At 36.2% G+C, this 26,918-nt stretch overlaps 1 protein-coding gene across 11 annotated transcripts in view; it reads right to left on the reverse strand.

Moving 5' to 3' along the window:
* PIAS2 (protein inhibitor of activated STAT 2) overlaps window positions 1-26,918 on the reverse strand; it is a 92,606-nt gene that overhangs the window by 18,650 nt on the left and 47,038 nt on the right. For all 11 annotated transcript variants that reach the window (XR_009521752.1, XM_060028998.1, XM_060028994.1 and 8 more), the window contains 6 exons: window positions 24,884-25,018; window positions 22,557-22,662; window positions 21,068-21,141; window positions 14,685-14,845; window positions 3,115-3,248; window positions 458-629 (listed from right to left, as the gene is read on the reverse strand). Coding sequence is in view for 10 of the 11 variants with exons in the window: in XM_060028998.1 (XP_059884981.1) it covers window positions 458-629; window positions 3,115-3,248; window positions 14,685-14,845; window positions 21,068-21,141; window positions 22,557-22,662; window positions 24,884-25,018 (782 nt within the window). In the remaining variant the exon portion in view is untranslated. The remainder of the gene's footprint in view (window positions 1-457; window positions 630-3,114; window positions 3,249-14,684; window positions 14,846-21,067; window positions 21,142-22,556; window positions 22,663-24,883; window positions 25,019-26,918) is intronic.

Genomic DNA, 26,918 nt, shown 5'->3' on the forward strand with positions numbered 1-26,918 from the left:
ATTATTTAACCCCATTGTACAGAACAGGAAAAGGAGGCTCAAACAAGTTAAATATTTCAACCAAGATCACAGAATGAGTAAGCAATGGTGTCAAAACTGGAATCTACACTTGTCAGATTCCCAATTCCACACACTCGGCTTCCTCATGTTGGTCTGTGATGCCAAATTTACTCCTTCCAAATAGATTCAAGAAAATAACAAAAAGTATCAAATTTGAAATAAATATTTAGACATGAGAAGATTTCAACTCTCACTTCCCAAAGATGGGAATATATTCTTCATCAAAATTTGCTTTCCTATAAACAACATGCTCACTTGAAAATATTTCAACTGAACAAAAGGCAAATTAAAATAGCCCTATATGGTTATGCAACTCTCAAAGAGACATTTACAAACTTATCCCAAGAATAGTTAGTTCCAAGTGTAATAAACAATAGTGAACTATAAATTAACAAACCCTTTGGTTGGGCTGCTTTGTGTTTCTGACATAAAGATGCATTTCCTTTTGGCAGGAGGGTCTTCCTCTTCATCAGAAGAGCTTTCTATTGTTAAGTCAATGACATCCACTTTCTTCTTGCTTGCCTCATTGGCTACAGTCACTGAACAAGGCTTACTGAGGACACCTGCAGCTGCAAGTAGGGAACAGAGGGGCAAAAAAGTCAAAGGTGTAACACGAGCTCTAACCATAAGAGTTTTAACTGTGTAGCACATCCTGGAGAATACACAGCCAATAAAGCCCATACTCTGTCCCACGGACAGAGACCAACTCTCTAACTCCAGTCATCTGTCTATAAAATGACTGCTTACCTAGAGAGACAGGGTGAGCGCTATGCCTTGTGAGAAGCGAAAGCCTCTTTCAGATGGCACACTCCGCGTTATCTCCCCAGTACTGCGACAGATTTGCACAGATACTGCACCTCACGCTGTCTCCCTAGGTGAGGACTCATGTTATACAGACATCCGGAGTTAAGGGGCTGGTCTCTGGCCATGGACAAGAGTATGTAGCTTTACTGGCTGTGTATTCTCACAGACATGCGGTAGGGTTAAGTCAGAATCATACTTCCTATCTAGCAAAGCAGTGGTGCTCACATCAAAGAATATATAAGCTCTGCACCATAAGCAAGAACTTGGTAAAATTTTCACCTTGATAAGTGGAAAAAACCCCAAACATCTCACTTAAGTTACTCAGACATTTAAAGTTTTTCTTACCAGCTATCTACTTAGGTTCTCCTTTCTGCCCACTACAATAGTCTCACATGATATGTTAACTCACCATTTCAAAGAGTGGTGAGTTGACTCACCATTCTACTACAATCTATTTAGTAGAAAATGCATGCTACTTGATAATGGAAAAGCAGCAGCAACTAATTAACTAAATCACTACTTTTCTCAAGGATGAGGAAAACCCTGATCATTCCACCCATAGGTTCAGTAACAATCACAGGAGAATGATTAATATTGACATAAATCCTTTACTTTTTCCTCTCTTCTTACTCTGAATGCCTATTATTCATTACATTATTAGAATGTTAAATACAGTCAGCACAAAACTCAAATGCAGTGACTGGACTATGCCAGATAAAAAGAAACTAAGTTCACCTATCAGTTTCAATTTCTCAAACAGCCTTTATTTTCCCCACTCAGGGTAGACAGCACAGGGAGTTGAAGGTTGAGTATAATTCCTAGGTAACCAAGGCAAGAGTCAAATTTCTTCCCACAAGGCAATGGAAACAATTAGTTCACTTCTTTACCAACTAACCTATGACCATCTTCCCCCACCCTCCATTAATGGATGATACAGCCTCTCTAACCACACCTCCACCTGGGGTTCCTCCAACAGGTGCTCTAAAAATAATTTTGAGGGACCTCCTTGGCAGTCCAGTGGTTAAGACTCCGTGCTCCCAATGTAGGGGACATGGGTTCGATCCCTGGTCAGGGAACTAAGATCCCGCATGCTGCACAGTGTGCAAAATAAATAATTTTTTATAATTTTTAAAATGAAAAGTTCCAAATAAGTGTCCATAGAAATGTCATTTATAATTTTTCGTGTTGTAACAAGCACCATATATTAAAATGATTTTAAAGAACACAAGTAACAAATGTTGGAGAGGATGTGGAAAAAAGGGAACTCTTGTGCACTGTTGGTAGGAATGTAAACTGGTGCAGCCACAGTGGAAAACAATATGGCAGTTTCTTAAAACATTAAAAATATAACTACCATATATGACCCAGCAATTCCACTCCTGGGTATATATCCAAAGAAAACCAAAAACACTAATTCGAAAAGATACATGCACCCCCAATGTTCATAGCAGCATTATTTACAAATGCCAAGATATGGGAGCAACCTAAGTGTCAACAGATGAATGGATAAAGACAGTGTGGTATATATATGTATTAATATATACAATGGAATATTACTCAGCCATAAAAAAGAACAAAATTTTGCCAGCTGCAGGAACATGAATGGACTTGGAGAGCATTATGCTGAGTGAAATAAGTCAGACAGAGAAAGACAAATACTATATGATATGACTTATATGTGGAATCTTAAAAATATAACAAACTAATGAATATAACAAAAAAGAAGCAGACTCACAGAGACAGAGAACAAACTAGTGGTGACAAGTGGGGAGAGTGAAGAGGGGAGGGGCATTATTACAGGGGTGGCGAAGCAGGAGATACAAATTATTAGCTATAGGATAAGCTACAGGATGTGTTGTATGACACAGGAAATATAGCCAATATCTTACAATAACTATAAATGGCGTATAACCTTTAAAAATTGTGAGTCACTACACTGTACACCTATAACTTCCATAATATTGTAGAGCAACTATACTTCAATAAAAAATAATAAAATGATTTAGGTGATTGTTTTATTTACTTTATATATGAAAAATATACTATGAAAAAACTGATTATAATGTGGTATAAACTTTAGCACACTTAAGAATAAAAACCATTTGGGAGAAATTACATATGTAATAGATGATCAAAAGATAAAGTGAGCAAACTGAGCTCCAAATGGTAGCTCTAATGGCCAAAGTTAACGCTAACGATAACATCACACAAGTCTCATCGTTTTGCTCTCTGCTGCCATTCTGCACATACTTTCTATTTTTGTACATGGTTGGCTGGATACTTTCATAGCTTCTTTCTTCGGTCTCATTGGGCACCAAGAACCATCTTCTTGGAATTTGATCTCATCCACATCAGAACAGTCATTGAGAATTTCCATAAAAAGCCTATAAACCAAGTAAGAAGTACAGAAATGGAATCAAATGGCTCTGTTCAAAGGTGAAATGAAGTAACACATTTTACCTTGGAGACAAAAGTAATGCTTTTTGTTTGTTTTGGCCCTAGGCTTTAGCTGTTTAACGGGCAACAGAAGAGTTAAGTGACTTACTGAATATCATCTTAAAAATCAGTGATTAAACAGAAATAGACACCTGGAACCTTCTTGCAGGGATTGGCAGTAAAGAAACCACCCTCAGGGACTTCCCTGGTGGTCCAGTGCTGGTAAGTCCGCCTTCCGATACAGGGGACACGGGTTCCATCCCTGGTTGGGGAGCTAAGAGCCACATGCTGCGGGCAACTAGGCCTGTGCACCACAACTACTGAGATTGCACACCTCAACAAGAGAGCCCACGTGCCACCAACTACAGAGTCCATGTACCCTGGAGCCCACACACCACAACTAGAGACAGAAAACGTGCACTCCACAACTAGAGAGAAGCCCATGCACCGCAAAAAAAAAAAAAAAAAAAAAAAAGATCCCACATGCCACAACAAAGACCCAATGCAGCCAAAAAAAAAAAAAAAAAACACAACCCTCAACATAACACATAAACTAAACATAAAAATTATTGGGTTCATGGCTTCCGGGAAGATAGAGGAAGAGTAAGACGCAGATATCACCTTCCTCCCCGCAGATACACCAGAAATACATCTACACGTGGAGCAACTCCTACAGAACACCTACTGAACGCTGGCAGAAGACCTCAGACCTCCCAAAAGGCAAGAAACCCCACCACCACCACCACGTACCTGGGTAGGGAAAAAGAAAAAAGAATAAACAGAGACAAAAGGATAGGAACGGGACCTGCACCAGTGGGAGGGAGCTGTGAAGGAGGAAAGGTTTCCACACACTAGGAAGCCCCTTTGCGGGCGGAGACTGCGGGTGGCAGAGGGGGAAAGCTTCGGAGCCGTGGAGGAGAGCGCAGCCACAGGGGTGCGGAGGGCAAAGCAGAGAGATTCCTGCACAGATGATCGGTGCCGACGGGCACTCACCAGCCCAACCGGCACTCACCAGCCCAAGAGGCTTGTCTGCTCACCTGCCGGGGCAGGCGGGGCTGGGGGCTGGGGGCTGAGGCTCCGGCTTCGGTCTGAGCTCTGGGAGAGGACTGGGGTTGGCGGCGTGAACACAGCCTGAAGGGGTTAGTGCACCATGGCTAGCCGGGAGGGAGTCCGGGAAAAGTCTGGAGCTGCCAAAGAGGCAAGAGACTTTTTCTTCCCTCTTTGTTTCCTGGTGCTCCAGATGAGGGGATTAAGAGCGCTGCTTAAAGGAGCTCCAGAGACGGGCGCGAGCCGCGGCTATCAGCGCGGACCCCAGAAACGGGCATGAGACACTAAGGCTGCTACTGCTGCCACCAAGAAGCCTGTGTGCGAGCACAGGTCACTATCCACGCCCCCCTTCCGGGGAGCCTGTGCAGCCCGCCACTGCCAGGGTCCCGTGATCTAGGGACAAATCCCCCGGGAGGACGCATAGTGCGCCACAGGCTGATGCAACGTCACGCCGGCCTCTGCCGCCACAGGCTCGCCACACACTCCGTGCCCCTCCCTCCCCCCGGCCTGAGTGAGCCAGAGCCCCTGAATCGGCTCCTTTAACCGAGTCCTGTCTGAGCGAAGAAAAGACGCCTCCAGCGACCTGCATGCAGAGGCGGGGCCAAATCCAAAGCTGAACCCTGGGAGCTGTGAGAACAAAGAGAAAGGGAAATCTCTCCCAGCAGCCTCAGAAGGGCGTATTAAAGCTCCACAATCAACTAGATGTACCCTGCATCTGTGGAATACATGAATAGACAACAAATCATCCCAAATTGAGGAGGTGGACTTTGAGAGCAAGATTTATGATTTTTTCCCCTTTTCCTCTTTTTGTGAGTGTGTATGTGTATGCTTCTGTGTGATATTTTGTCTGTAAAGCTTTGCTTCCACCATTTGTCCAAGGGTTCTATCCATCCGTTTGTTTTTAATTTTTTTCTTAATAATTACTTTTTATTTTAATAACTTTATTTTATTTTACTTTATCTTCGTTCTTTCTTTCCTTCCTTCCCTCCTTTAGACAACGAATCATCCCAAATTGAGGTGGACTTTGAGAGCAAGATTTATGATTTTTTCCGCTTTTCCTATTTTTGTGAGTATGTATGTGTATGCTTCTGTATGAGATTTTGTCTGTATACTTTTGCTTCCACCATTTGTCCTAGGGTTCTATCCGTCCCTTTTTTTTCCTCTTAATTATTTTTTTATTTTAATAACTTTATTATATTTTATCTTATTTTATTTTACTTTATCTTCTTTCTTTTTTTCCTTCCTTCCTTCCCTCCCTCCTTTCTTTCTCTCTCTCTCTCTCTCTCTCTTTCTCTTCCTTTCTTTCTTTCTACTTTTTCTCCCTTTTATTCTGAGCCATGTGGATGAAAGGCTCTTGGTGCTGCAGCCAGGAGTCAGTGCTGTGCCTCTGAGGTGGGAGAGCCAACTTCAGGACACTGGTCCACAAGAGACCTCCCAGCTCCACATAGTATCAAACAGCGAAAACCTCCCAGAGATATCCATCTCAACACCAGCACCCAGCTTCACTCAACGACCAGCAAGCTCAGTGCTGGTCATCCTATGCCAAACAACTAGCAAGACAGGAACACAACCCCATCCATTAGCAGAGGGGCTGCCTAAAATCATAATAAGTCCACAGACACCCCAAAACACACCACCAGACGTGGACCTGCCCACCAGAAAGACAAGATCCAGCCTCATCCACCAGAACACAGGCACTAGTCCCCTCCACCAGGAAGCCTACACAACCCACTGAACCAACCTTAGCCACTGGGGACAGACACCAAAAACAACAGGAACTACAAACCTGCAGCCTGCAAAAAGGAGACCCCAAATACAGTAAGATAAGCAAAATGAGAAGACAGAAAAACACACAGCAGATGAAGGAGCAAGAAAAAACCCCACCAGACCTAACAAATGAAGAGGAAATAGGCAGTCTACCTGAAAAAGAATTCAGAATAATGATAGTAAAGATGATCCAAAATCGTGGAAATAGAATAGACAAAATGCAAGAAACATTTAACAAGGACCTAGAAGAACTAAAGGTGAAACAAACAACAGTGACCAACACAATAAATGAAATGAAAAATACTCTAGATGGGATCAATAGCAGAATAACTGAGGCAGAAGAACGGATAAGTGACCTGGAAGATAAAATAGTGGAAATAACTACTGCAGAGCAGAATAAAGAAAAAAGAATCAAAGGAACTGAGGACAGTCTCAGAGACCTCTGGGACATTAAACGCACCAACATTCGAATTATAGGGGTTCCAGAGGAAGAGAAAAAGAAAGGGGCTGAGAAAATATTTGAAGAGATTATAGTTGAAAACTTCCCTTATATGGGAAAGAAAAGAGTTAATCAAGTCCAGGAAGCACAGAGAGTCCCATACAGGATAAATCCAAGGAGAAATACGCCAAGACACATATTAATCAAACTGTCAAAAATTAAATACAAAGAAAACATATTAAAAGCAGCAAGGGAAAAATAACACACAAGGGAATCCCCATAAGGTTAACAGCTGATCTGTAGCAGAAACTCTGCAAGCCAGAAGGGACTGGCAGGACATATTTAAAGTGATGAAGGAGAAAAACCTACAACCAAGATTACTCTACCCAGCAAGGATCTCATTCAGATTTGATGGAGAAATTAAAACCTTTACAGACAAGCAAAAGCTGAGAGAGTTCAGCACCACCAAACCAGCTCTACAACAACTGCTAAAGGAACTTCTCTAGGCAAGAAACACAAGAGAAGGAAAAGACGTACAATAATGAACCCAAAACAATTAAGAAAATGGGAATAGGAACATACATATAGATAATTACCTTAAATGTAAATGGACTAAATGCTCCCACCAAAAGACACAGATTGGCTGAATGGATACAAAAACAAGACCCATATATTTGCTGTCTAAAAGAGACCCACTTCAGACCTAGAGACACATACAGACTGAAAGTAAGGGGATGGAAAAAGATATTTCATGCAAATGGAGATCAAAAGAAAGCTGGAGTAGCAATTCTCATATCAGACAAAATAGACTTTAAAATAAAGACTATTAGAAGAAACAAAGAAAGACACTACATAATGATCAAGGGATCAATCCAAGAAGAAGATATAACAATTGTAAATATTTATGCACCCAACATAGGAGCACCTCAATACATAAGGCAAATACTAACAGCCATAAAAGCAGAAATCAACAGTAACACATTCATAGTAGGGGACTTTAACACCCCACTTTCACCCATGGACAGATCATCCAAAATGAAAATAAATAAGGAAACACAAGCTTTAAATGACACATTAAACAAGATGGACTTGATATTTATAGGCCACTCCATCCAAAAACAACAGAATACACATTTTTCTCAAGTGCTCATGGAACATTCTCCAGGAGAGATCATATCTTGGGTCACAAATCAAGCCTTGGTAAATTTAAGAAAACTGAAATTGTATCAAGTATCTTTTCCAACCACAACGCCATGAGACTAGATATTACAGGAAAAGATCTGTAAAATATACAAACACATGGAGGCTAAACAGTACACTACTTAATAATGAAGTGATCACTGAAGAAATCAAAGAGGAAATAAAAAAATACCTAGAAACAAATGACAATGGAGACACAATGACCCAAAATCTATGGGATGCAGCAAAAGCAGTTCTAAGGGGGAAGTTTATAGCAATACAAGCCCACCTTAAGAAGCAGGAAACATCTCGAATAAACAATCTAACCTTGCACCTCAAGCAATTAGAGAAAGAAGAACATAAAAACCCCAAAGCTAGCAGAAGGAAAGAAATCATAAAAATCAGATCAGAAATAAATGAAAAAGAAATGAAGGAAACAATAGCAAAGATCAATAAAACTGAAAGCTGGTTCTTTGAGAAGATAAACAAAATAGGTAAACCACTAGCCAGACTCATCAAGAAAAAAAGGGAGAAGACTCAAATCAATAGAATTAGAAATGAAAAAGTGGAAGTAACAACTGACACTGCAGAAATAAAAAAGATCATGAGAGATTACTACAAGCAACTCTATGCCAATAAAATGGACAATCTGGAAGAAATGGACAAATTCTTAGAAATGCACAGCCTGCCAAGACTGAATCAGGAAGAAATAGAAAATATGAACAGACCAATCACAAGCACTGAAATTGAAACTGTGATTAAAAATCTTCCAACAAACAAAAGCCCAGGACCAGATGGCTTCACAGGCGAATTTTATCAAACATTTAGAGAAGAGCTAACACCTATCCTTCTCAAACTCTTCCAAAATATAGCAGAGGGAGGAACACTCCCAAATTCCTTCTACGAGGCCACCATCACCTTGATACCAAAACCAGACAAGGGTGTCACAAAGAAAGAAAACTACAGGCCAATATCACTGATGAACATAGATGCAAAAATCCTCAACAAAATAGTAGCAAACAGAATCCAACAGCACATTAAAAGGATCATACACCATGATCAAGTGGGGTTTATCCCAGGAATGCAAGGATTCTTCAATATACGCAAATCTATCAATGTGATAAACCATATTAACAAATTGAAGGAGAAAAACCGTATGATCATCTCAATAGATGCAGAGAAAGCTTTTGACAAAATTCAACACCCATTTATGATAAAAACCCTGCAGAAAGTAGGCATAGAGGGAACTTTCCTCAACATAATAAAGGCCATACATGACAAGCCCACAGCCAACATCGTCCTCAATGGTGAAAAACTGAAAGCATTTCCACTAAGATCAGGAACAAGACAAGGTTGCCTACCCTCACCACTCTTATTCAACATAGTTTTGGAGTTTTAGCCACAGCAATCAGAGAAGAAAAGGAAATAAAAGGAATCCAAATCGGAAAAGAAGTAAAGCTGTCACTGTTTGCTGATGACATGATACTATACATAGAGAATCCTAAAGATGCTACCAGAAAACTACTAGAGCTAATCAATGAATCTGGTAAAGTAGCAGGATATAAAATTAATGCACAGAAATCTCTGGCATTCCTATATACCAATGATGAAAAATCTGAAAGTGAAATCAAGAAAACACTCCCATTTACCACTGCAACAAAAAGAATTAAATATCTAGGAATAAACCTACCTTAAGGAGACAAAAGACCTGTATGCAGAAAATTATAAGACACTGATGAAAGAAATTAAAGATGAAACAGATGGAGAGATATACCATATTCTTGGATTGGAAGAATCAACATTGTGAAAATGACTCTACTACCCAAAGCAATCTACAGATTCAATGCAATCCCTATCAAATTACCACTGGCATTTTTCACAGAACTAGAACAAAAAATTTCACAATTTGTATGGAAACACAAAAGACCCTGAATAGCCAGAGCAATCTTGAGAACGAAAAACGGAGCTGGAGGAATCAGGCTCCCTGACTTCAGACTATACTACAAAGCTACAGTAATCAAGACAGTATGGTACTGGCACAAAAACAGAAAGATCAGTGGAACAGGATAGAAAGTCCAGAGATAAACCCACGCATATATGGACACCTTATCTTTGATAAAGGAGGCTTGCCACAACTAGAGAGAGCCCTTGCACAGAAACAAAGACCCAACCCAGCCAAAAATAAATATAAATAAATAAATAAATTTTGGGGAAAAAAAAGACATTTGTAAAAACTTTACCACAAAGAAAATTCTAGGCCCAAATGTCTTCACTAGGAAATGCTACCAAATATTTGAGGATTCATGATACCACTACTTCCCGCTCCCTATATAAGGCCAGCATTACTCTGATACTAAAAACAGACAAAGACAAAACAAGAAAACAACAGACCACTATCTCTCATGAACTTTAGCAAAACAAACCCAACAATAAATATAAAAGATAACAAATCATGACCAAGTGGGATCCATCTCCAGAATGAAAGGTTGTTTAATATTTGAAAGTCAATCAATGCAAATCATCATGTCAACAGACTAGTCAGTTCAAGACAGCAGGACAAAGATATAAAAGGCATCCAGATTAAAAAGGACAAAGTAAGACTGTCTTTATTCCTAAAATATTACTGCCTGTACAGAATATCCTATGTTCTATAACAATGCTATTCGAACTACAAGACGCATTTAGTAAGGTTTCAAGATAGAACATACAAAAATCAACTATATTTCTATATAATACAACTAAAAATATAAAAAACAATACGACATGAGAAATATGAAACAATGGGATAAATCTGACATAAAGCATACAAGACCTATATACTGAAAACCACCAAACATACTGAAACCTAATTAACTAAATAGATATATATCATGTTCATGGATCAGAAGACTAAATATTGTGAACTCACCCTTAACTTATCTATAGATTCAACATTATACAAATCAAAAACCCAGATTTGTTTTCTAATTGACAAGCTGATTCTAAAATATGCAATGAAATGCAAAATATGTACAATTGTCAAAATAATTTTGAAAAAGAATGAAGTTAGAAGTCCCACATTACCCTGATTTCCAGACAGTGCAGTACTGACATAAATATAGACAAATCAATGGAACAAAGTTCAGAGATAAATCCACATATATATGGCCGACTGATTTTTGAAAAGAAGGTGCAAAGGCAATTCAATGAGGAAAATACAATCTTTTCACCAATGTGGCAGAACAACTCCATGACTGTTTGCCAAAAACAAAAATGAAGCTAAAACCCTGCTTCTTATCTCACACCATATACAAAAATTAACTTGAAGTAGATAACAGATCTAAGTATAAAATTAAACTACAGAACTTCTAAAGCAAGCAAGGAGAAAATTTTTCTGACCTTAGGTTAGGAAAAAATGTCTTAATATGATATCAAAAGCACAGTACATAAAAGAAAGCCTTGATAAACTGGCCTTAATCCAAGAACTTTTTCTCTTTGAAAGACACTATTAAGAGACTGAAAAGAGGAAATGGCAGAAAACATTAGCAAACTACAGATCTGATAACGGACTTACATCCATAATATATAAAGAACTATCAAAACTCAGTAATATGAAAAACAAACAACCCAGCTGAAAAATGGGCAAAAGTTTAAGCAGTCACTTCACCAAAGATGACACACAGATGGCAAATAAACACACAAGAAGATGCTCAATACAGTCATAACGGAAATGCAAATCAAATCCACAATGGGGTACCACCATATACCACTAGAATGTCTAAAATTTAAAAAACTAACCATACCAAACGTTGATGAGAATGTGGAGCAACTGGAACTCTCATATACTGCTAGTGGGAATATAAAAGAGTACAACCACTTTGGAAAACAGTTTGGTAATTTATTAAAAAATTAAGCATACACCTAGTATGTGACCAGGGATTCCACTCGTAAGTACTTACCCCAGGTAAATTAAAACATCAGTCCACACAGAGACCTGGACATGAATGTTCTTAGCAGCTTTATTTGCAAGAACCCCAAACCAGAAGGAACGCATAAACAAGTGAATTGATAAACTGTGGGATATCTGTACAATGGAATGCTATTCAGGAATAAAAATGAAAAAACTATTGGTACATGCAGCAACGTGGACAAATCTCAAAGCAAGCATACTGAATAAAAATAAGCTAGACAAAGGAAGCAGACACTTTATGATTCTATTCATACAAAATTCTAGAAAATCCAAAACAATCTGTAGCAGCAGAAAGCATACCAGTGTTTGACTGAGGATACAGTGAAAGAAAGAGATTAGGAAGATACATGAGAAAACTTTAGGTAGGACAGATATATTCATTATCTTATTATAATGATATTACAGGTGTATACTGGGTCAAAATGTACCAAACTGTACACTTTAAATATGGGCAGTTCTTATATCTCGATAAAACTGATAAAAACAAATAAGGAAAAATGCTACCTTCATTAGAATATGTAATACTTTAAATATGTATTTTCCCTAATTATATGAAAAACATAATTCCAATCAAAATCCAAACAGGATTTCTTTGTGTAATTTAAGGATGCTTTTATTCAAGTGAATATGGCAAACTGTAATAAGTCAAGAAAATTCTGAAACATAGGCCTAAGAGATATTAATGAATAACAGAAATCCAATAATTAAAATAGTTTTGTACTGGCCAATACTTTGATCAATGGCACAAATACCAGTTCAGAAATGACACTTGAGTACAAAAAATGTTTTAAATGATGGAGGCAGTGTCTTAAGCCCATGGGAGAGATTACTCATTAAGTGTTGGTGAGATTACTGACCAACCTTCAGGTGGAAGGGTGGAGTAATGGGATCACCTATTCGCTACCCTAAAGTTTCTCCCCTATCCCCAATTTTTTCACATAGTTCCATTCTTTACCTTCATAGCGCTTAACAGAATATGCAGTTCTTTACTGTCTCCCACTCTCGAAGTGCTCTGTTTACCATTTTAGATCTAGTATCTGACACACAGCCAGTATTTAATAAGTATTATATTGAATGAATTCGTGAAGGAATGCATGATGGAATAAAGAACTGCATGAATGGAAGGGGAAAAAAAAATGAAATCTTAAAAGTACCTGACAAAAAAACAAGTGAATGCTCATATAAAATCTCTGGGACTTTCTAAAACACATTAAAGACAGAAAACCAAAATGAAGAGACAGACTTGATGGAATAAAAATTTAAAGTTTCTGAATGAGAAAAATGTCACAATACAATCAGAAGGCAAACTGGGAAAATATATTTAGCACATATAAACAGAGAAATTAATATCCTCAGTATATAATGAGCATTTATAAGTCAGTAAGAAAAAGATGAACCACAAAGGAAAAAAAACATTAAGTGACAATTCATAAAAAGTATTATAACAACCAATATAAGGATGAAGATAATAATTGATAATTATTGATAACTGATAATTCTTACAATAAATAAAAATCAAAACAATAAGATATCTTTTCAACTAGAAAACTAGTAAAGGCATTTTAAAAATAAGATTTAATATGATAAGCTTGGTAAGAAGACTGAGAAGTGGGCTTCCAATACACTACTGGCAGGAGAGTGAAATGACAACTAGGAGCGTAAAATCGTTTACTCCTCCTGGGAGGCATCTTGGTAATAAATAGTAAAAGTCTTAAAATTATATATTCTCTTTTATTCAGCATTTCAATTTCTAAGAGCTTAAGGAAAAAAACCCTGTCTAAACGAGCAAACAAAAGCTTCAAAAATGTTCATATCACAAGGTAAAACAGAAAGAGTGGCAACCATGTAGGCTATAATATTGGGTTGGCCAAAAAGTTCGTTTGGGTTTTTCCGTAAGATCTTATGGAACTTTTTGGCCAACCCAAGAGGAAAGAAAACAAACAAGCAAACAAACCAAAAAAACCGCTTAAATGATTAGTAATGTACCCACAATGGAACATCAAGTATCTAGGAAACATACCCTAAAATATTATTGGGCAAAGGGACATGACATATGCAACTTAATTCTCAAATGGTTCAAAAGGTTTCTGAAAATAGTAATCTCTTTCTCTCTATATACACACATGCACACACCAAAAATACCTACACATTAAAAGGGAATGTGACAAAACAAATATGGCAGAATGTTAACAACTAACACATTGTGCTACTGTGCAACTTCTTGCTAAGTTTGAAATTATTTCAAAGTAAGTTAAAAAGTAAAAGTTTACAGAGAAAAAAGTCCCATCACTCTTCATTGTCTCATTCCTCTCTACAGTAATACTCTTTTCAAACTGAAAAAAATGCTGAAGTATCTTTAAAGATCTAGGATATTTTTCACTCTACAGAGTGAAAATCATGATGTATATACACATCATTATGCAAAGAGTGATTTCAATCTTTTTAATACATCAATAACAAAATCATCACCATAGGGTGGGATGTTGATGATTTTATTTTAATCTTTTCATTAACTGTATTTCCTAAATGTTAATAGGGGTGCATGTATGATATATGCAATTTTTTTAAACAGTGTTACAGGAAAAAAAGGGTACCTCATTTACTAATAATTAGTTTATATCATTTTCCTTAATTCTGACATACGCAATATGACATGAGAGATAATGCTTAAGAGTCTGGGCTCCAGAGTCAGAAAAACCTGGAAGTGAATTCTAGTTTTAAACTTAACAGCTGCATAACACAACTCTATCTACCCTACCACTTGCTCTGCGGTTTTACACAGACCTGGTTGCTCTTCAAGAAGTTCTAGGTAAGCAAAATGACATCACTAAGTGGATTTTACCCTTTCCTATGGACAATGAAATATGATCATGAAAAGCAAAAATAAAAGGAAACTACTCACCCTCTTGTCCCCAACACAAAGAATATTATAAAGATAAAAGGGCCACTAACTACAGTTTAGAAATAAGATTAAGTATAATTATTATGTTGGGATACACTTACCCATCTAAAATTAGACTTTCATAGGCAGCTTTTTTGTCACACACAGGACAAATCCAGGTGGGCTTCTTCTCATTCATTTGCAGATAAAGGGCAGCATCAAAGCACTGTAGATGTGTACAAGTCACTGCACGGCATGGGATTGTCAGCCTCATTTTTCCTAACTATAGGACAGGGAAGACAACATGGGAAATCATTTCAGAAAAGAGAACAAAGCCTCAAAAGTCATAAAAATGTGAAGAAGTCATACGAGACTAACAAAATGAAAAAGAAACGAAACTAAAACCAGTATTTATTTCCATCAAGATTGCTATATATTTTATTTGTATTCACTGAAGGACGTATAATTTTTAAAAGACCATCTCACTTTCTGAAAGTAGGTAAAACTTGTAAATTCACAGGTAGGAAAAGATATATATACAATGAAAACATGTCTCTTTCTCATCTCTTCCCCTATTTAGAGAGAACCACTGTTATCCATCTCTTGCATGTCCTTTCACAGATGTTCTATGCATAATCAAATGTGTATTTTAAAAAACATATCCCCAGATATGGTGGTGTGCAATTCACACAATTCTGTACTTACATTTAAACTGTCTCCAATCTCATCACGACAAATAATACTGCAATAAATAGCTATGGGATAAATTCCTAAAAGTAAACTTTTTGAGTCAAAGAAAAAGTGTATGATTTTTGTCACAATGACAAACTATCTTCCACAGAGGTTACCTACTGATTTACACATATACATGTATTAATGTGCTTGGTTCCCCTCGACCTTGTCAATATAGCGCTATTGAATCCTTTGACCGCTGCCAATCTGATGGGTGAAAAGTACCCCATTGTAGTTTTGGAATACACTTCTCTTATTATAAGTGAAGTTGAACTGCTGCTGCTGCTTTTTTTTCCTTTTTTTTTTTTTTACTTCTAAGGGTCATTTGTGTTTCCAAGAACTGTCTATTAATAACCTTTTCTCATTTTCCACTTGGTTATTTATCTTTGGTTACCTATATTAATCAGCCTCATGTATGTGATATGAATTGCAAATACATTTTTATATACTTTTTTTCACTTTTGTATAAGCGCATATGTTGATGTTTCAATATACTCTTATAACCTAGTACTCTGTTCAATTCTTATTCCAGTTGGTAGAGGAATACCAACATCAAGACATATACAGCATCCAGATTAGATCAGATCAAGTTTTTCTGTAGAGCCTTTTGAATCTCCCTGTATACTCCCTTTATAGAAAAGATCTCAGTTTATAACCAGCTCTCTTGTTCTGATAGAAAATCTGTTTCTCCGACTACACTCTAAGCCCCACAAGGTCTATGTCACTGTTCACCAGTGTAATCCAAGTGTCACAACACAGTACCAAGCACGCAGCCTATGCTCAGTATTTGTCAGCCAGATGGTAGAATGAATGGAGAAAGTGGGTAAGGGTCAAAGAGAAAGAAAAGGAAGAAGGAAAGACTTCTTTATTTGCACTATAAAGTCTAGAAGAAGTCACAGCTAAACTATAACACTGTTAACTCTGCCTGAGGGGTAGGATTTTTAGAATTTTCCTTTTTTTTTTCTTTTGGTTTATCTGTAATTTCTTTTTGCTAAAATGAACATTTGGTTATTTTATAATTTAAAAAGAAAATAATTATCCAACTCATCATTATAGCAGTAACTAATGCTTATATAGTTGTACCTACATGTTAAGGTATCATGTTGAATACTTTACATTAATCTTCGTGACACTTTACATTTTAACCTAACAACTACACTATACAGTTGATATATATTATCATCCCCATTTTATAATGAGGAAATAGGCAAAAAGAAGCTAACTAAATTGACTAACATTACAAAGTTAGAAAGTGGCAGAGTCAATATTTGAATACAGATGCTCTAACTCCAGAGTCCATACTACCTCTAAGTGTCTAGGATTCTAAAAGAGATTTTGGAAGTTACAGTGATTCATGCAAGTATGCAGCACAATTTAACTATTTAAGATGGAAAAAAAGTGAGAAAAGAATGTGAGGCAATTTCTCTTCTATGATATTTCCCTCTATATTTTCCCTTCCTTTAATAACAAATTATCCCTTAAGTAATGTAGAACCTTACAGCATGCTAAAGACGTTTATGTAAATTTCATACAATTCTCATAACAACCCCATGACTCCAAAAGGACTAGTATCTATATATCTACTTCTGAAATGAAGATGCTGAGGCTACAAGAGGCTAAAAACAATACAATCACTAAGATGCAGTTGCTAGAGCTATAACACAAATCCAAATATTTTTCAATTTCATAAAGACGTTCCTAGTTTTACATTATACATGGTGGTAGTTTTTGGTTTTACTTATCTACCATTTCCTACTTTGCTAAGAGTTTTTGTTCTATAGGAATGGATGTTGACTAAATATCTATTTAGCACCTAATGAGATGATCAGAGAATTTTTTTTCAATTATTATTATAGATAATTTCAACAGATTTTCTGATATAAAACTATACTTGCATTCCTAAGAGGCATCCCTTTGTTATCACATATTATCCTTGAAAAAGAGTACTGGATTCTACTGGCTAGTGTTTTATTTAGGAATTTTCCATCATTGTTTTTTTACATAATCCATGTTTGTAAACAACCCAAATAATCACTAAAAACAGGTGAAAAAAATAAGCTGTACCATACCAATTCAACAAAATACCTAGAGTGGTTAAAATTAGATCTAGACATATTAATATATTTAAGATATACCATTAATTTAAAGACAGTAAACCACTGAACAGTATATATAGCACAATACAGTGCTATATAGATGATTATAGATGATAATATAGTGCATTATAGATGATTATAAACATATGATTATAGATGATTATAAACATATGATTATAAACAGTTAAATCTAGAAAGAAAGATATCATATTATTTAAAATGTTACTTCTGAATAGGTTTTAGTAATTTAAAATTTTCTCTTTTGTTTATTTGAACAACTGTATAATAAAGTAGGCATTATTTGTCAATTTTTTGGATTTGTTTCTTTAAAATAATGTTCTATCTAACTCAACCTACTACGGTTTTTTTAGGCAACCAGATCTCAAACTTTTGGCTTTAGAATCCCTTTACACTCTTCAAAATTGAGAACCTCCAAGAGCTTATATGTATGTAAGTTGTATTTACCAATATTTATTGTATTAGAAATGAAGAGACATTTTTAAAACACAAGAATACACAAGTACACATTCCATCAGCCATCAGAGTAATGACATCAGCCCCTGTCAGGTAACCCCTATCAAATATCACTGTCTACTCATGACAGAATGAGAGCAAGAAAGGGACAAACTGTGTCCTAGTATTATAAATAGTTTTGACTTTCTGGACCTCTTCAAAGAGTCTCAGGGATCCCCAGGTACCCTTGGGCCACAATTTGCAATCTGCTGCTTTTTTCTTTTTCTTCCTCTTCTATGCCATTCTCATCTCTCCTGTAACTGCTTTAGAATTTCCACAGCATAAAGAAACAAAAACATTCAGGACTACAAAAGTTGCTGATCCTAAATTTAATGCTACTCTAGTGTCTTACAAGAGCTAATGAACATTTCCCAAGTTAAAAAAGCATTTATTACTAACTGGCAAAATCTGACCGATTTCCTAATACTGATTATGTAATGTTAATAAAAAAAGATTTGAATGTGCTGAATTCTATTTAGTCAGATGATGGCACTGTTTTGAAATGTATTGATTTTATGAATAAAACGGTATCTAACACCGTAATGCAGCTTTTTTATTAATCAAATATTAAGCAGGTAGTATCCAAATTGATTTTTACTTCATTATAGACTAATTAGTATCTGTCTAAAGAAAGAGTAGGTATAAGCAAAAATGACTCAAATCAGTGGTTCCAAACTATTTGTAGAAGCGGTACCTTTTTTTAAAAAATCTTGAGTCAGAATCAAACAAGACATAAAATCAAACCTGTTTTTCTTTTCTATCCTGGAGCACCCACCTAGCCTACCTCTGCAGGACAGTCCAAAATTCACTAGCTAATATCACTAAGATGGAACTCCTATGTAAAATTCAGATACTGTGTTCAAAAATTTAATTATACACACTCAATCAGATCCCTCTTTAACAGCTGTTGTAAAATTACCTTACTTAGGTCCTAAGGACAGAGGTTTTGAACTGTGCTCTCACTATCCAGATTCATGTCTACTTCAAATCACTTTACAAACCATACTGTGAAATAGAACATTTCTTCCACAACCTTAAGCTATCATTTTCTCTCATTTTTGCCTAATTAACCCATGGTTCACCACTTATCCTTCCAAACGCCTATGATCCTTTTTTTCTTCACCGTTTCCCATCACCACCCCAGATCCTGTGTTATTTCCACAGTCAGCTGGATACACTCCCTCCATTCTGCTATCTTCAACTGATACTAGTATTATCTCTGCCTCTAAAACTACTTTCATCATCTAACTTCTGTCATCTCTGTTAAATTTGATCAAAACACCTGTTTGGTTTTCTGATAACATAGATCACATCCTATAGTTAGCAACCCAATGTTAGGTTAACACTAGTATAGTCTGAAGAGTACCATTCACTCTTTTCTTAGAAAGTGCTCTGAAAAAATCAGGTAGGATGAATACTGAGGAAAGCTCAAAAGATAGTCTCAGAAACAGATCTGTTTTCACTTGTAAGCAGAGAAAGAAAACATTTAATGAACTTAAAACAGAATTTTGTTACTTCATTTCTTCAAATCATTGAAATGTTAGTTTTCTTAAAACTGTCAGTTTTATTAAAATTGACACATGTGAAAGGAACTATTCCCTATTCTTATATAGAAGAAATCCTGACGATGCCAATATACCACTTTCACTATTTTGAATGTCCAAGAATCCAATAGTTTGGTTATTGTTTTGTTTTGGTTGTTGTCATGTAGAACAGCACAGTGTTTGAAGGAAAAAATGGAAAAAAAAATTAAAAACCAGTTCCAAGACAGTAAGACTTACAGAAAATGGAACTGTGCAAACTGTACAACTCCTTAGGTAAATTGTGTAGAAGCGCTTTCGTCCTGATATAATAGTCTGACATACTAAAACAAAAAGGTGACGTGAGTTCCCTTCCCAAATAGTGGTTGTGCTTAGAATACAGCCGGCAATGAACATTTGCTGAATATACTAGAGTTAAATCATAAGAAACTTCCAATATCCAAATTGTTTTTGATGAACAAAATGGCAATTTCATGTGTTCCAATTTAATATCAATCTTAACATGAGAAGGAGGAAAAGGTACTGTGAAGAAATGAACTCAAATGAACTCATGCCCAGCTTGTGAGTAGAGGAGGTCCCAAGCCCCTCTAGGGCCCCTGCCACCACCTCAGGGCATTAATGTCCTCCTGCAGACCTTCTCTGTGTTTCATAAACACACGTTTCCGATTTCGAAGCAATCCCAATTTCATGTTAAGTCTATCCCTTTCCAATAAAGGTAAGTTAAAGTTAATGATAATAGATAATAAAGCTTTAGAAAGAAAGATATCTGCTTTCCCAAATAGAGAGGTAGACTTATAATCAGGATATTTATATTTTTGGTCCAATGTGGCAATATGGTACACTGTTTTATAAGAGACCTGGAATAATGTCAGAAGACCAAAATTTAAATCCTTGTTCTACTACAAACTAACTGTGTGATTTGGGTTAGCCAACCCCTTTCAGTCTCAGGTTCCTCATCTGAAAATGGGAACAATTCCATACAGGCTTGCTAATTAGACAATATAAGGAGCACATAATAGGAACTTAACAAATTATTCCCTTCTCTGACACAATTCTCTTTCCATTTAAAAAACTGTATGTTTCTCACAATGGTAGCTGGTCACCAAATGCCTCCCCCCGGCAACTATATTATAAATTCCTAATTCCATACTTTTCTCATAAAGTTCCTCTCATCTGCAAAGGGTCCCCTCCAAGAGTAGTGATTTTAAAGAAGCCTTCATCCACTATTCCTGACCTCGCCTATCAATTAGCATTTATTAGGTCCTAATAATTTTACTGTTATTTTTCAATACCGTTTATATTGATAAAAGGAGCCAACTCTCTAGATATGTTCAGTATTAGCTGTGGATTATCGATAATTAACTGTGACAGATTATTCTGAACCTAAAACTCTCTTTCCTCTTTGATGCAATATCCCTTTACATCTCTTCTTGCTTAGTCATTGCCTGAAGAATGTTTGCATTCTTTGGAATTATAATGCTTAACCATGAAGATCCCCGAATGGGAAAATGAAAAAAGTTCAAAATTCCATAATATACCATTCATTCACATACTTACTTTTATAGGAAAATTAGTAATTTATAAAAAGTAAGATGCCCCAGAATGTTTTGTTGCTTTACTTACAGGGCACATCAAGGACACCCGAAGGCTAGTGGTAGCAATTTCACTATCAGGATCCGCAGTAAGTTTTTCTTTAACTTTAGGAGGGAAAATCAATAATAAAAACACAGTTTAAAAAATTAATTGTGACATATGAATAGAATTATAGAAATATATATATCATCTTATATAAAGTTTGCCAAACACTTCAAACAGATCAAGAAATTACAAAAACAAAACAAAACAAACAAAATGTTAAGTATTAATGTACTAAAAACACAACCATACTTCCAGTATTAGGTTAAAGAATTACAAACTCTAGATGACATGTTTAATTGAATTTTTAAATTTTCTTTTTAAAAGTAAAATTGCAGGTGAGGAAGAGTTTCAAAGCAGAAAGCTGTTTAAGACTTAAGAACAATACAACAATTAGGAAAGGAACTTGGAAGGCAGCTATCCTCTGAGCTTCAACGCTTTTCTAAAACACATTCATGACTGTTTTAATTTGGGAGTACTGGTAATTTCCAACAATTGTTAAATTTGTAAACAGAAAAGGTAAAATATTCTTATACTTCCTTTAACTATTGAAAACTACTATGGATGTGGGAATGTCTGTGATCTTAATCATCATGTAATGTATACAAGTTATTGTCTATCTATACAAGCTAATGAAGACATACACCACCTTCAGATGCCTAATTCTCAACACCACAATAGCGAGAACAGGACTGTAAGGAGAGACAGTGGAACCTGAGTGGGGTAAAAAAAAAACTATGGAAGAGCTTCCATGGCTTTCAGCTCTAGGCAGGAAGATCAATACTGTACTGTCTGAAATGAGAAATGGCTTGAGTATAAGAAACAAAATACCATTTCAACAGCCCTACTTGGTTCCCTTTTCAACCTATAGATCCTCTTCTCCTTTCTGGTTCATTCAGTGATATGAACTGGGAGAAAAATATTCTCTTTCTCCCCAAAAAAATGTCCTGTTCAATTAACTTCAATTACTGAACTGAATTATTTACAGTTTGGGTTAAGACTTTTTTTTCTCTACCTATTATTATACAGTATGAAAGCAAAGTACAAAATAAAACATCTCAGAAGGCAAATATTATTGTTGATGGATATCAACATTTCTTTTGCAAAAAGACCTTTTTTAGTTAGAAGTTTTTAAATGTACATCACACTACACACCGCAGGTTTTGAAGACTTGCATTCCTAATCTCAAGTCAACGTAGGCATCAAAACTGCCATCAACCTGACATTTACCTAAATAACTTATGAAAAGGTGAAAAATCAGATTAGCTGAGATTTAAAATTAATCCTCTTGGGAGTGGTTTCTGAGAGAAGGGCTTTTCAATTCATAGGGCTCCATTCTTAGAGTATTTTTAATTCACAATTCATTTTAGGTTTCTAATAATTGTTCCCAAATTGTTCCTGTATGGAGATATATGTGAAGCTTTTTAAATTTCCATTTAAAGCATCTCATATGCTCAGTCTTACAAACATTACTTACTTAGTGCTCTGGAATGATCAGGGTTTCTAATACCTTTCATTTTTAATCTCTGTAATAACATGGCTGATGTGAGCTGTCGTACAAGATATACAGACATGGAGTAATTCTACAAAGAAAGATAATCTGTATTAAAGATGAGATATAATAGTCTACTTACATAAAACACTTGTCTAAGAAGCTCTGGTTTCTAAAAATAACATTCAAAATAACTTCCACAGGACAGTCAATGACTGGGAAGGGAACAAAATCAACTCAGCTACTTTAGGGAAGATGAACACTTCATCATCTCAGTGATTGAGATATTTCTCAATCACTTATAACTTTAAAACATCTATGTGAAAGATAAAATGGCTCAGATCAGTGGTTTTCAAACTGTGTTTCTAACTTAGCAAAACTGGTGCTTTAGGGGCCACCATGGTATAAATGAAAATGCACTCTCCCGTGCCCACTTCTAACTAGAATTTTCTGTTTTTATGTAATGGGGCGCTCATAATATATTCATTGAAAAATGAGATCCACTGCAGAAACAAAGTTCAAACACCTGTGGTCTAAATTAACACTTCACATACAGAGTTCCACAGTTCTAATTCTGGCAGACACTTGCTACATGGCCTTAGGCAAATCACTCGTATGAACCCAAAATCAGCTTTCTTTTGAGAAAAAAATTTGACAATTAATTCCTGTTCCCAAACGGGCATTTTACTAGGGAAGGGGAAGCTACTACAGTATATAAGACACATGAAGAAACTATAAAAATCAAAAAGACAAGGCCAGAAAATAATAGCATCCAATCCCAAATTCTCTTAGATCTGGCACAAAGGAACTTTCATTAGCTATTTATAAAGCTACGAAGAGATGATATACAATTTTACCTAAATGCTAAAAACCTACTTTGTCATTTCATTACATTCATTCATTCAATCAATTCTACAATAAACAAAATACTTTTAATAGTTGCCAAACCAAATACTTTAAATATCACTTTTAATGTCCTGTAACAGTCCTTGCAAATATCTGAATACCCACTATAGTGTGCAAATTTAAGTCAATTAATCATTATAATTACAAGGAAAGAATATTATTCCCATTATACGACAAAAAAAACCCCACACCTGTCAGGCCTTCAATGTCTGCAATCTTTTACTCAAAAAATCTGTAAGTTCATAATCATTTCAAAAAGACATACTACTCTTCTGTTCAAATTCCTCTCACTAAGCTTTAAAGCATTAATACTTGCTCAGTTAACAATGTCCCTTATATTTGCATATAACACCCATTCTCGAGATTTTATTTATTCTTTATAATAAGCAGGCCTCAGGGAATTAATCAATTTGGCCAAAATCAAACAATTTGCCAACTTGGGACTAAACCAAGATTTCCCAAATCCTTATCCAGTGCTTTACCACTGTACATTCAGTTCACACAAATAAAAAATATTAGGGATCAGTGTCTTATGATAAAAAAGTTAGAGTAAAAATTCAGAAATGAGAGCTCAAGAGAACAATCATTAAAGAGATCCTAATGTCTGTACAGTCAATACAAAAATATTCTTTATATCCAGCTCTGCAATTACCTTGGTGGTAAAACCAAATGATTCTGGCTACAAACATGACTCAACTTCTCCATCCACAAATAGGAATACTATCCTTTATTTCTATGAAACAGCAACATTAAAGCTGATGTTCAGAAGTTAACTGAAATCTCTTGCTATTCTATTATTTCAGTTATATAAACAAGCAGTTCTAAAATGGAAATCCCTTGTTGTATTAATCAGTATCTCATAATTGACAAAATGCATTTTGAGACTAAGCATCAGCAGAAACCCAGGTTCATCAACCTAAAAATACAGAGGAAATAATATAAATCTAAGTGAATATTTTCATATGGATGCCCACATGTTATTTGAAGTATCAGCTATTCATATAAAGGCTGGAACAGATTATTTCTAATCACAACATGAGTACATTTAACCAAATGTTAATCTTCTCCAAAGCCTGAGAAAGCTTTCTTTGTTCCTCTTCAAAAATTACCCCAAATTCCCAGTTTCTTAAAATACTACTTAAACACAATTGTGATTAACCATTAACTTAAGAAATACTGTAATGATACTTACTTCCTTTCTAAGAAAATAAAGAGATGATACTCAGGAAACCTTAAAGTTTTAACCTTGAAAATCTCTACATCTCTACCCTGAACTGAAAATTACTGCTTTTTGGGGTTACAAACAGAAAACTGAATGAGCTGGAGCTAGTAGCCTAAGAAAAAAACAAAGTAAATCAACACCTAGTGGGAACACTTTCATGCTACCCAGAGAAAAGAATCTTTACCTTTCCAATTTCTGACGCCCAAGAAATGGAAATCTGGTTTGGCACAGCTGAGGATAATCTAACTAAAGATGTAATATTCAAAGGGCGTCCAGGGCGCTTCTGCTCAATCCCATTTTTAGGTGGTGGTGCATAGCCCTATAACCAAGAAAGAAAAATAATTTTAAATTCTCTGTAGAGGAGCAAACATTTTCTCCAAGACGAGTACAGTATCTTGCCTAATTTCAGTCACACTTAATTACTTTTATTTTATCCTGGAAATCACATAGTCCTCACCCTAAAGTCACCAATCCAAAAGAGGAAAATGACCTTTTAAAAATGTTACAAAATATTTCACAAATCCAGAAAAATACAACAAAAAATCCATGTTCCATTAAAATTAAAGATGCTGAGATCTTGCCATATTGACTATGAATTTTTTTCCTTTTTTTAAACAATAAAGTTGCACGTCTTTACACGGATTCATCTTAGGAGCTCTAATTCATTCAAATACTAGGGGCGAGAGAGGGAAAACGAACTCTGGAAATTAAAAAAAAAAGCAAATCAGTGAATTTCAAAGGAATTATTAAAATCTTCTGAGTGATAAAAAAGCTCTCCACTGTCTTCTCTCCGAGTAGAACAGAGATTGCCATCTTTAAAACCAGGTCACGTTAACAAAGAAGAATAACCAATATTTCAATTGGCATTGAATTAGCTTGACAGCTATAATAAAATCGCTACTTATATATTTTTCTATTTTTTCTAGTAATTAAGTATTTGTTTTAAATAGTAAACAGTCTCACTTTTGATTTCACAGTACATCCAATTCTCAATTACCACAGGACTTTTCAGTTTCTGATTTTCAAAACCAATACATTTTTTAGAAAATTAAAATTTCTTAGCTGCGAAAACATCTACATATTGAAAAGCACACACCATATTTCATTGAATCTAAGATGCCAATGATGCAATTTATGTACCACTGAGAAGGAAAAAACAGTAAGTTAATGATACAACCTAATGTACTTTTTTTTCCTGCATACATATCAAGAAAACATAAGCAAAATGAACTGGCTAACATATTCCTTTAGGATATACAGAAGAATCTCTTGAATCGTTTCCTCACTGTCATCAATGCATGTTTTCCACATGATACTCTCCTATATGCCACCAAGAGCTCAAGATAAAAATAATTCTTAAGGGCTTCCCTGGTGGCGCAGTGGTTGAGAGTCCGCCTGCCGGTGCAGGGGACACGGGTTCGTGCCCTGGTCCGGGAAGATCCCACATGCCGCGGAGCGGCTGGGCCCGTGAGCCATGGCCACTGAGCCTGCGCGTCCGGAGCCTGTGCTCCGCAACGGGAGAGACCACAGCAGTGAGAGGCCCGCGTACCGCAAAAAAAAAAAAAAAAAAACTTCTTAAAATTATATTCTACTCCACAAATATCTCTCAGATTTCCTTGCAAGTCACTGACACCCTTAGACTAACTACAAGTGTTAATGCTGACACACCCTGGATATTAAGAGAACAAAAATTTCAAATAACAGCCAGGATTCACGAACCTTCCTCAAAATGTTCCCAAGTCATTTGTTGACTGAAAAACCGATAAAGGGCAGTTAACCAGTCATGCCATGGGAATAATAACATCAGGGTTGTACAAGTGCAGGCAACAACAATATATTACAGCTGCCACCTGATCATCAGAAACTGTTAAGACACCTCTAGATTTTAAAGATGTCAAAAATATGCACCTTGGTAACAATGAGATACAGTTTTGGTGGCATCACACGGCAGAGCCCAGGAAAACAGTCTTTCACACTAGGGAACACCTTTCGCTGCCTTGTAGGAGGTAGGATAGTAATTTTTTTTTTTTTTTTTTTTGCGGTACGCGGGCCTCTCACTGTTGTGGCCTCTCCTGTTGCGGAGCACAGGCTCTGGACGCGCAGGCTCAGCAGCCATGGCTCACGGGCCCAGTCGCTCCGCGGCACATGGGATCTTCCCAGACCGGGGCACGAACCCATGTCCCCTGAATCGGCAGGCAGACTCTCAACCACTGCGCCAC

The sequence above is a fragment of the Delphinus delphis genome, chromosome 13 (assembly GCF_949987515.2).
Source record: "Delphinus delphis chromosome 13, mDelDel1.2, whole genome shotgun sequence".
Taxonomy (NCBI): domain Eukaryota; kingdom Metazoa; phylum Chordata; class Mammalia; order Artiodactyla; family Delphinidae; genus Delphinus; species Delphinus delphis.